A 12,017-nucleotide genomic window follows, 5' to 3' on the forward strand; every position below is an offset into this window, starting at 1 on the left:
ATCAAGAGAGATTGGGAAGACAGAGAGAGGAAGAGAAAGACACCTTCAGATCTGCTTCCTGGATTGTGAAGCAACCCCCCTACAGGTGCGGAGCTGGGGGCTCGAACCCAGATCCTTATACCAGTCCTTGCACTTAACCTGCTGCACTACTGCCTGGCCCCCTATATACTTTTTTTTTTTTTGCCTCCAGGGTTATTGCTGGGAATCAGTACCTGCACTATGAATCCACTACTCTTGGAGGCCATTTTTTTTTTCCATTTTATTGGATAGGACAGAGAGAAATTTAGAGGGTTGGGGGAGATGAAGAGGGAGAAAGATAGATACCTGCAGACCTACTTCACTGCTTTTGAAGTGTTCCCCCTGCAGGTGGGGAACTAGGGGCTCTAACCTGGATCCTTGCGCAGATCCTTGCACTTAGCACTGTGTGCACCTAGCCAGGTATGCCACCTCCGGACACCCTACATACATCTTTTTTTAAAAAAACCTGAGTACTGCTCATCTATGGCTAATGGTGGTGTGGGGGATTGAACCTGGGACCTTTGGTGCCTCACGCATGAAAATCTTTGCATAACCATTATGCTAGTTCCTAGCCCATAAATATTTTTTAAAAATTAAAAAATATGTTCTGGGAGACAAGCAGCTTTGGGACATCAGAGGGTGCACACAGGGACTTAGGAGTCAGTCCCTGGTCACAAGTACCTGGGGATGGAGTCCCAAACCCTTCCAGCACCCTTCTTCTGCAGACTGACCTCCCCGACACACACATACACATACACATACAAAGAGCCCCTCTCCTCACGTTGTCTGTGAAGATGACCCCAAACTTCCATATCTGGTACTTGATGTCGATGGACATGAGCCTGTGGGTGGAGAAGGGAGGAGACCTGAGGGCTCAGCACCCGGCCCCGCTGCCCGGCCCTGCTACCCAGCCCCCCTTGCACAGGCTTCCTAGCTGGCTCACCAGGTCAGCAGTCCCGGTGGGGGCGCGGGCTTGCGCTCATTGTGTGCGGTAATCTCCAGTGAGGACAGGTCCATGCCCAGCAGCTCAGCAATGCGCTCCCGTCCAAAGATGTCACCATGTTTGTCCAGGACCTGCACGGAGGGGACGTAGCCCTGCAGACCATACTCAGAGTAGGGGGCCCACATGGGAGGGTCTGGCCACACTCTGAGTTTAATTTTTTTTAATCTTTTCAACTTATTTTATTATTGGATAGAGACAGAGAGAAATTGAGAATGGAGTGGGAGATAGAGAAAGGGAAAGAGACAGAGACACCTGCAGCACTGCTTTACCCCGCATGAAGCTTTCCCCTTGTAGATAGGGACCAGGGGCTTGAACCCAGGTCCTTGAGCACTGTGATGTGCATGCTTAACCTGGTGCACCACTGCCTGGCCCCTCCACACTCTTGAGTTTTGTGTGAGAAATGGGAGTGCACATTTCTGGGGAGAAGGCTGTAGCTTTGTGAGCCCAAGGGTGGGCTGTGGATTATTTGGTCTGGTCTGCCAAGGCAACTGCAGGTGAGACTCAAAACTCAGTCATTAAGTGCTCATTTTAAAGTTGATAATTCTGTATGGCCCCAAGAATGATGGTATAAATATCCAAATGGCCTTTGGCAGAAGAAAAAAAGAAAAGAAAAAGTCTGCATTGGTTCAATTAATTGGGGTCTTTATTATTTATATTAAGTAGGTATGCAAGGAAATCCTATATACTTGTTCCCATCTCTTCCCATTTACCCCAAAAGTCACTCACTTCTTCAAATACTTCCACATGTCCTTACCCTAAGGGCTTTGGCACATGTTGCCCCCTCCCCCAGACCATTCTTCCTCAAGGCTCACTTCCTCTCCTTCTTACCAGCTAGCATGCCAATTCCAAACCATCCTACAGGAAAGATAAATCTCTCCTGGTCAGTACCTCCCACCCATCCCTGATGCCTTATTTTTGCCACAGGATCTTTCACCCCCTGAATGTCATTATATGTGGTCTCCATCTAGCTTTCTGCTTCAAATGTCAGGACCACTGTTTTTGTTTGCTGCTGCATTCTAGATCTCTAAATCAGTTCCTGGCACACTGTCAGGGCTCAATAAATCTTAATGGAGCTGATGGCTGAGAACAGCCAACACCTATCAAGAGTTTTTCTTAAGTGCCAGATGCTGCTCAGAAAGTAGGTCATCATCAATTAATTTATATCTATTTATTCATTTTTAGGACACACACACAACACCCCAGAGTAAAGTTCTGGAATATGCAGTGGCAGGGATTGAATTTGAGGCCTCACAGATCTATGACCCTGGTCATTTAATTCTCACAACAACCCCTGTGCAACTGATTCTATTACTTTTATTTATTTATTTTTAAATTTTTTAATTACCAGAGCACTGCTCCCCTCTGGCTTGTGGTGGTGCCAGGCATTGAACCTGGGAGCCTTGAGCCTCAGATGTGAAAATCTATCGCATGCTTGATGGTACCATGTCTTAAGCCTGACTTTACTTTGAATAGGAGGGACACTGAGGCATGCAAATGCTGGCATGGTTAGTGCAGAGAAGCTGGCCGCCAGGCTCCAGAGTCTGTGTGCTTAAAATGGCAGGCCTGACTTCCTCCCTCATATTAATATTTACTTAGCACTTCCCTCATGCCGGCCACCATGCTGAGATGTGATGGGTGGCAGATCATCACAGAGAGATGGCATGTGGGTGCCATACCCGTGCTCAGTCAACTCCTCAAAGAGGTCCAGCCCCATGCGGTAGGTTGCCCACCAAACAAATGCATGACAGAGCTGGGATGGCCTGGTGGCATCAATCGACACAGTTCTGAGACCCTGCCACCTCCCCATCCCCACCCTCTCACCTTCCGCTTGACAAACTTGTCCCAGTAGTTGCTGGGGAAAGACCTGGCAAAAGAAATCACACGTTAGGGCAGGAGTGGACAGGAGCAGCCAGCAAGGATGGGTGGGGGATTGGGTGGGGAGTGGTGGTGTCCCAAATTCCTATGCTTTTATTTCATTTTAAATATTTTAACTTTGATCTGATAGGACAGAGAGAAATTGAGAAGCAAGGGGGATAGAGGAGAGAGATACAGAGACACTTGCAGCACTGCTTCACCATTTGTAAAGCTTTCCTCCTACAGGCAGGGACCGGGGGCTTGAACCCAGGTCCTTGAACATGGCAGCATATGCACTTAACTAGGTGCACCACCAACTGGTCCTCCTATGCCTTTTATTATTTTTTTTAACTTTTATTTATTATTGGACAGATACAGAGAGAAATTGACAGGGGTGAAGGAGATAGGGGAGAGAGAGAGACACCTGCAGCCTTGCTTTGCCATTCCTGTAGCTTTCTCCCTGTAGGTGGAGACTAAGAGCTTGAACCTGGGTCTCTGCACACTGTAATGTGTGTACTTGACCAGGTACGTCACCACCAGCCCCCCCCCACCATGCTTTTTTAATAGAGGGAGATGGGGGGGGGGACTTGGAGTCAGCGCATCACTCTGGCACATGTGATGCCAGGGACTGAACTCAGGATCTCAATCTCATGTTTGAGAGTCCAATGCACCATCTCCTGAGCTTCACTTTTTTAAAAAAAATATTTATTTATTCCCTTTTGTTGCCCTTGTTGTTGTTTTATTGTTGTAGTTATTATTGATGTCATTGTTGCTGGATAGGACAGAGAGAAATGGAGAGGGGGGGGAAGACAAAGAAGGGGAGAGAAAGATAGACACCTGCAGACCTGCTTCACTACCTGTGAGGCGACTGCCCTGCAGGTGGGGAGCTGGGGGCTCGAACTGGGATCCTTCTGCCACTCCTTGCGCTTTGCGCCACATACACTTAACCCGCTGAGCTACCGCCAGACTCCCAGAGCTTCACTTTATTTTAATCAAGTTTTTTTTTTTTCAATGTGGTTGGTGCTGGGTACTGAACACAGGACCTCATGCATGGAAGATATGCACTCTGCCTGCTGGGTTACTTCTCAGGCCTCTCCAGTATCTGGTGTTTTTTTGTTTTTCACCAGGACCTTGTACTATGTGTGGTCCTAGCTCTTTTCTTTTGGGGCTGGGTTTGAAGGGCTCCAAGCCAGGTAAAACTCATCTAAGGTCAACTGTTGCCCCCTCTCTCTGATGGATCTCAGATGAGGGGGGTGTGCACTCAGAGCGGGGGGCAACAGGTTTCATAGCGATAGTACTGAGCCCCAGTGATAACTGGTAGTAATTAAAGTAATAATAATGCAAGTTCCTGCAGGTTGAGTGTGTCAACATGCCTGAGGTCCCCTGGTGCTGCACATAGCAGAGTTCTGCTCTGACTTGCCTTTCTTTTGCTGTCTCATGTGAAACTCTATGTAATAAGCAAAATAAATCTAAAAAAAAAAGGCTTTTAAATGAAGGTCTGGACTCCCATCCCAGACTCAGTGAGCCAGACTATCTAGGGCTGGGACCCAGAATTCTGCATGTGCCACCAGTAATGGCCACATTAGTGTTTGGGACATGTCTGTATGACAGGGAGGAAGGGCAGGAACTGGGGAGAATGCATCAGGGCCACTGTGACTGGAACCCAAGTCTTTTGAGACCTGGCTTGAGCTGGAGTGGAACTCTCCACACGCACCACCCCCCCCCCCACGTGGAGGCTGGGCCCTCCCTTACGGCGTGTTGAGCACCAGCCGGTCCCACTGGCCCTTCACATCATCATCCTCCGGTTGCTCCGTGATATAGAGGCCATCAAATTCCAGCTTCCGGGCCAGCTCCTTCTCCCGCTTAAAGATCACCAGAGGAACCTAGATTATTGGGGGGGGGGGGGGCAAATGGGCAGAGTCAGGTATCTGAGGGGGTACCTGAGCCTCAGCAGGGACCTGGAGAGCTAGCTTTCTTTCTTTTCTCCTCCTCCTGTTTAAAATAATTTCTCATGGTCACCAAGGTTATTTCTGGGCCTCAGTGCCAGCACTATAAATCTACTGCTCCCAGCAGTCTTTTTTTTTTTTCCTTTCTATTTTATTTGCTAGGTCAGAGATAATTGAGAGGCGAGAGGGGATACAGAGAGAGAAAGACACCTGCAGGCTTGCTTCACTGATGATGAAAATTTCCCTATGCAGGTAGGGAACGGGAACTAGATCTCTGGTTCTTGTGCTGGTAATGTGTGCATCTAACCAGACTTGGAGAGCTTTCTAAAAGCTATCTTGGAGGATATGCCCCTGAGCAAAGCATTCACAGAGGGAATCACGGATAGAGGGGCCTGGGCTGGGATGAGGAGAGCCCACAGTGACAGACTGGGTCTTCCTGAGCAGGGCAGAATGGTTAAATGGGGTGGGACTGTGACTGAGTATCTGAGGCAGAGGGAATAGCAGATCCAACTATCCATTGCCCAAAGAATTCTGTTCACCCAACAGGAAAGGAGCAAGATCAGCTGGGTCAGACCTCCTGAACACAAACTGAAACTTTCATAAGACACCTCATGGGACAGTGCAAACCTCAGACACATTTGATGTCAGAACCCACATCCCCGTTAGCCCCCATGTCACAGCTGAGAGCCCCTGGGACAATCTTAAAGTCACCAGCCAACCAACAGACAGGAGAGACTATTCCTGGTGACAGGTTTTGGGGGCTAGACAGTCCACCAGGAAAGGTGAGTGGCTTGCCATGCGCACAGTCCAGGTTTGAGCCTGGCACCACAAAGGAGATGCTGTGGCATAGGGGGGAAGCTTTAGTGCTATGACATCTTTCTTCTATTTAAATATTTACTTATGGGAGTTGGGCGGTAGTACAGCAGGTTAAGCGCAGGTGACGCAAAAATCAGCATAAGGATCCCGGTTCAAGCCTCCAGCTCCCCACCTGCAGGGAAGTCATTCACAGGCGGTGAAACAGGCTTGCAGGTGTCTATCTTTCTCTCCCCATCTCTGTCTTCCCCTCCTCTTTTCATTCCTCTCTGTCCTATCCAACAACAACAACATCAATAACTACAATAATAAAACAACAAAGGCAACAAGAGAATAAATATTTTTAAAAATTTACCTATTTTATTGCCACCAGGGTTATTGATGGGGCTTGGTGCCCACACTACCATTCTGCCACTCCTGGAGGCCATTTTTTCCTTTTTTTTTTTTTTAAATTTGATGGGACAGAGAAATTGAGAGGGGTGGGGAGAGATAGGGAGAAAGAAATACCTGCAGCCCTACTTCAATGCTCAGGAGGCTTCCATCCTGCTTCCCCCCCTGGGGACCTGGGGCTTAAACTCAGTTCTTTGTACATGGTCACTTGTGCACTCAACTGAGTGCACCACTAACTGGCCCCATGTTAATATTGATTAATGAGAGAATCAGAGTACCACTGTGGCATCTTTGATGATGAGCATGGAACTTGTGGCCTCTTGCATGCGAATCTAGTCATGCTTCTTCCTGGACCACTCTGTCTCTGTTTTTCTGAGAGTGGCCCAAAGTGGAGAAGCCACACTTACTCTAGGTCCAGGCTACACACATACACACAATCTTTTTGTATCCTGATCCAGAGATCAGGATCTAGGTCACAGGACCTAGCTTCTCTGCCATCACATCCCAGTGTGAATATCACCCTTACCGGAGGTGTCAATCTGTCCCCAGTCCCTCAGCACTTAGCCCAAGCCCAGGCGGTCTCTGTTCCCATGCACCCCCACACTAGGTCCAAGGTCTCAAGCCCACCTTGAGGCAGTTGTAGCCAATGATGCAGAGAAAGGCCACCAGGGTATGCAGCAGGCTCAGGCAGCGCAGGGCAGGCTCCATGTAGCCCGTGCTCTCCTCCAGGAAGTAGTACACCATGTTCTCATCCTCGTCACCCTCTGCCTCCTCTCCGGCCCCTGAGCCCCAGCCAGAACCACTGCCTGACCCTGCACCCGACAGGTCCCCAGCAGCTGAGCCCTCCGTGTCATCCTCCCCTGGTGGAGAGTCTGAGACCTGAGGGAGAAGAGTTTATTTGGTCAGGGTGGGGACTTCGGGGCCCTGGCACACCCAGAATTCAGAAAGAAAATGAAGTCTCCAGTCTTGAGGCTGGATTGGGTGTCTTGTCTTGGTGTGGCTGTAGATCAAGATCAAGGGGGTGGGTTCAGGACCCAGCCTAGCCAATCAGACTCTGTCCTGAGGCTCTGACTATGGAACTGAGTGACAAGAGGACTGAAAGCAGTTGATAGAGCCCTTACGTGTTAGTGGGGCACCGACCACTACGTCAGTACATATGTTACAATCAGGAGATAATATACAGCACTTACTGTGTGACAGATATTATCTGAAGTTCTAAAATGTAGACAATATTATCCTTTTTATTTATTTATTTACTTTCTTTCCACAGCACTGCTTAGCTTTAGCTTAGGGTGGTGATAAGGACTGAAACCTGGGAGCTGCGAGTCTCAGGCATGAATGTCAATTGCATAACCATTATGCTAGTTCCCCAGACCACTATTATCTTTTTTATTTATTTTGGCCATTGCCAGTGCTTCACCACTCTGGATGGACTTTTCAGATGGGGGAGGGAGAGGCACACAGAGACAGAGACAGGGAAAGACACCACTGTACTGAAGCGTTCTCCAGTGTGGCAGGGGCCCGGCTCCTTGCTGGGCCACACATGGCAAAGCAGGTACTATCCCAGTGAGCTATTTTGCTGTCCCTCTGCTATCCCATGTCACAGGCAGAGGCTGAGTCACAGAGAGGCTAGGCACCTTGCCTGGCATCACATATCAGTGAATGGTGGGTCAGGACCTGACCCCACAGAAGCCATGCTGAGCACTCCACCAGTGTGCCTTTCCATCTAGTTATCTCCCCTCCTATTCCACGAGGCATGCATTCCCCCTGCTCAACTATCTCTTTTGATTACTTAAAAGCAAAGAGTCTTAACGAAAGCCTTTGCAGCAAGGCAAAGGGCTGCACCCAGGAGCACAGGGCTGGCAAAGCTGAGCCTGAAGCCCAGTCCTAGCTTCTTGCCCTCACTCCCAGACTCTCAGACATCTGTTTAAGCTGGAACCAGTCAGGCACATTCCACCCCAGGGGTTCCCAAGACCTAGTGTATAAGTTGAACCCTCTGATGGAAATTCTGAGACCTGAGAGGTCAGAGGTCAGGGTGGAGACTTCACAGTCCTGGCACACCCAGAAGAATGCATGGACAAAACCAACAGCCTCCAGTCCTGAGGTTGGATTTGGTCCCTGCCAAATGTAGTCTTGGTGCAGTTGTCAATCAAGATCAAGAGGTGGACCCAGGACCCAAGCTCTGGGAACCCTGAGTCCAGTAGTTTGTCACTTCTCTTTGGGGACCGTGGACACCATGAAGCACTAGGCTTCCCACCTCACAGTCCAGATCCCCACTGCCCCTCATGACCAGCACCTTATAGAACAGCAAGATGAAGTTGATGGCGAAAGCCAAGAAGAGGGCCAGGAACCGCAGGGTGTAAAAATTCCGGGACAGATAGTTCTGAGGTGAGGAGAGAAAGAGAGGGCTCAGTGTCTGTCCTCTTCCCTGCAGAATTCATCTGAGCGTCCACCCTCAGCCCAAGCACCTGGATTCTAACACCTGGGCCCACAAACTCCACTTTATTGAGTGTCTACTAGGTCCCAAGACCTTAGCTAAGAGCTTTATGTGCATGAAGTCATTTCATTCACATCAAAGTCCTGTAACATGGATACAGCTGATGGACCCATTTGACAGATGGAGAACCTGAGGCTCAGGGGGTAAGGTGTCTTGCCCACGGTCACCTGGCCAAAGGATGGCAGACCTGGGATGTGAAGTCAGGTAATCAAGCTCCACGCTCCCGGCCACCCTGTGGCCCTATGCCTAGGACTTGGCTCTGTTGGGGTCACCCCTGTGTTCTCTCAGCCTGGCTTCCCCTCAGAGACAAGTCTGGCACAGGCAAGCTTAATAATAGAGTGACAGCGAGGAGGTGATGTGAAGGCCGAGGTGTCACTGCCTGAGTCCTCACCAAGAACTTCACCCTCTGCACTTCCAGCTCGTTCCAGAACTCCAGGCCTGCACTGCCGCCTTCTTTCTTTGGAGGCGGGGAAGGAGCTGCTGTCTTCTTGGGGGGCTCTGGAGGGGGCTCAGGGGCTTCTTTCTCCCCATTTTCAGCACTGCAGGGTAGGGCATAGAGTGAACAAGTGTCTGGGAAATAAGTTTGTTCATTCGTACCCATGCACGGGTGATCCTCCCAAACCTGGGGGTACAAATGAGAGAACACCAGGCCCTGTCACAGATGACACAACCACCACACACTGGACACCTGTCCTCATGGGTTTCCAGTACAGTGAAACAGCCTAGAGCACTCAAAGCTCAGACAGGGGACAATGTGGGGTGGGAGGAAGGCAGGCTCTCTGGAGGAGGAGATATGTGAGGCCAAGCGTATGTGTGTATGCGGGGGGGGGGGGGGGGGACATATCCATCTTTCTGTCTCCAAAATTTTACAGAGCCCTTCTCTGAGGTGAGTGACCAGTGACTCTCAGGCCTGGATCACAGGAGGCCAGCAGTGACAGGGCAGGACCTTGGGTCACTCACTCAGTTTTCTCGGGCTCTGGCTCTGGCTCAGGTTCGGGCTCAGGCTCGGGAGGCAGCTCCTCTTGTTCTCCATCCACCTGTAGGCAGGGAAGACATCAGACCCCCCACCCCCGCCCCAACTCCAGGGCCTCAGTGCAGACCTGTCTGTCCTGCTCCCTGCCTGTTAGATCCTTTGCCCCCCCACCCCGGAAAGTGGGAGTCCAGATGGGCAGGTAGACAGGCTCTGATGCTCATTATTTTCTACGTGGGAGAAAAACACGCTCCTCGCAGGCCAAGGTCGCAGCTCTTCCCTAGAAACTTCCTGTCACCTTGGCAATCGCATCTCCAGCGCACCAAGGGGCTGAGGATGCTTCAGCGGTCCCGGTCCGGTCCCGGTCCCGGTCCCGGTCAGGGGAGGCCCACTGCATCCCCTATTGTGCCCCCTCCAGCTGAGGTTTCCCAGGCGTCCCTAGCCAGTCTGGCTTTGGGGGGTTTGCGGTGGCGGAGCCTCACAGATGCCTGATCTTACGGCTCAGGCCAGCCCTTCCAGACAGACACACACTACAGCACAAGAGAGTCCTCCTGGTGCCATGGAGCCTCCCAACGGGTGGGGGAAGGCCTGCGTCCCACCCGGCGAGCTATCTCTCCCGCCCCCATCTCCGGCCTTTGGAAGGTTCTGGTCCGCATCTCCCTCTTATCTGCTCTCTCTGGGCCCCTCTCGCTCTCTCCGCCTCTTCCAAGAACACGACCCTCCAGAAACATCTGCACCTTCCTCCATTCATTTCACCTTCGTCTGCGTGTCTCCCCACCTCGCCGGTCTCCATCTCTCAGGCTCCCTGCCCTTTCTGTCCCCCTCTTCTCTGCCCCAGTCTCTCCCGGCCCCCCCACTCACCCCCAGCTTCCTCTTGATGATGGGGGACCCCTCGGGCGTGGGGGGCTCCACTGGCGTGGTGTCCCCCATGTCCCCGAGGCCGCCGGGCCCTTCAGGCCGGAAGGGGGCCCCGTCCACCACGGCCACGGCCCGGTCGGCGCCCCCGGGTCCCGCTTCGTGCGCTGCCGCCTCCTCGTCGCCGGGGTCCTGGGCAGAGCCCCCCGCGCCCTCGGCCGCGCCCTCGCCGTCCGCGTCGCCGCCCGGCCCCGCCGGCTGCTCGCCGTGCACCTCGTCGCCCGTGGGGTCGGGCATGCCCGCCAGCAGCTCGGTCACCGTCACCTTCTTGGCGCCCTCCACCAGCCCGCCGCCGAACAGCGAGCCCCAGAGCAGGCGCAGCGCGCCCGCCACCGCCCCCGCGCCCGCCGCGCCCGCCGCCGCCAGCGCCGCCCAGAGCAGCGCGGCCAGCGCCGCCGCCGCCTCCCGCGCCGTGAGTTTCCTCAGCCGCCGCACGCGCCGCCTCAGCGCGCGGTAGCTGAGCCCGCGCAGCGCCCAGCCCGCCGCAGTGCGCAGGCGCGCCGACACGCCCCCCGCCGCCGCCGCGCCCGCCGCGCCCTCCTCGGCGCCCTCGTCCGCGCCCTCCGCGCCCGCCTCGCCGCCCTCGTCGTCGTCCTCCTCCGGCTCGCCCTCGGGCTCCGAGATCTGCGCGGCGATCTGCATCTCGAAGATGGTGTCCTCGCAGAAGCTGACGAACAGCTCCATCTTCTCCGACTCGCCGCCCTCGTTCACCACGTCGAAGATGAACTGCCGCTTGGACTCCTTCACCTGCGGGCGGAGGGGGGCGGCATGGGGGCCCCGGTGGCGGACCCTTGGGTGCTGTCGTTGGACTGGGGGAGACAGCACAATGGTTATGCAAAGAGACCCTCGTGCCTGCGGTTCTGAGGTTCAGTCCCCAGGACCAGCATAAACCAGGGCTGAGCAGTGCTCTGAGAAAGAAGTGAATAAATAAATGAATATGGAGGGAGCAGTGTTGTACCTAGTTAAACGCACATATTATGCTCAAGGATCTGGGTTCGAGCCCCCGGCTCCCCACCTGCACAGGAGACACTTCTTGAGCAGTGACGCTGGTCTGCAGGTGTCTATCTTTCTCTCCCTATCTCTTTCTCTCTCAGTTGTTCTCTCTTCTGTTAAATAAAATAGAAAAAAAGAAAGAAACGACACCGGGAGTAGTGGATTTTGGGGGCTGACACCAAGTCCCAGCAATAATCCTGGTGGCAATGAAAATAAAAAAATAAACAAATAAGTGCAGAGGGAGTCGGGCGGTAGCGCAGCGGATTAAGCACAGGTGGTGCGAAGCACAAGAACCGGCATCAGGATCCCGGTTCGATCCCCCGGCTCCCCACCTGCAGGGAAGTCGCTTCACACGCGGTGAACAAGTCTGCAGGTGTCTGTCTTTCCCTCTCTCTGTCTTCCCCTCCTTTTCCCATTTCTCTTTGTCCTATCCAACAACGACAACATCAATAACAACAACATCAATAAAAAAGACAACAAGGGCAACAAAAGGGAAAATAAATAAATATAAAAATATTTTAAATTTTTAAAAATAAATGCAGAGAGATAGAGTGAGAGACCACAGCACCCAAGCTTCCTCCAATGTGGGTCACACACATGACAAAGCAGCACACTATC

At 52.4% G+C, this 12,017-nt stretch overlaps 1 protein-coding gene across 1 annotated transcript in view; it reads right to left on the bottom strand.

Moving 5' to 3' along the window:
- The window catches only part of RYR1 (ryanodine receptor 1), a 157,379-nt gene that overhangs the window by 6,957 nt on the left and 138,405 nt on the right, over window positions 1-12,017 (bottom strand). The window contains exons 90-98 of the mRNA XM_060172268.1: window positions 10,353-11,153; window positions 9,482-9,558; window positions 8,913-9,060; window positions 8,321-8,407; window positions 6,652-6,903; window positions 4,628-4,758; window positions 2,843-2,885; window positions 962-1,092; window positions 800-860 (exon numbers count right to left, since the gene is read on the bottom strand). Coding sequence (XP_060028251.1) covers window positions 800-860; window positions 962-1,092; window positions 2,843-2,885; window positions 4,628-4,758; window positions 6,652-6,903; window positions 8,321-8,407; window positions 8,913-9,060; window positions 9,482-9,558; window positions 10,353-11,153 — 1,731 coding nt within the window. The remainder of the gene's footprint in view (window positions 1-799; window positions 861-961; window positions 1,093-2,842; window positions 2,886-4,627; window positions 4,759-6,651; window positions 6,904-8,320; window positions 8,408-8,912; window positions 9,061-9,481; window positions 9,559-10,352; window positions 11,154-12,017) is intronic.

This window comes from Erinaceus europaeus, chromosome 2 (assembly GCF_950295315.1).
Source record: "Erinaceus europaeus chromosome 2, mEriEur2.1, whole genome shotgun sequence".
NCBI lineage: Eukaryota > Metazoa > Chordata > Mammalia > Eulipotyphla > Erinaceidae > Erinaceus > Erinaceus europaeus.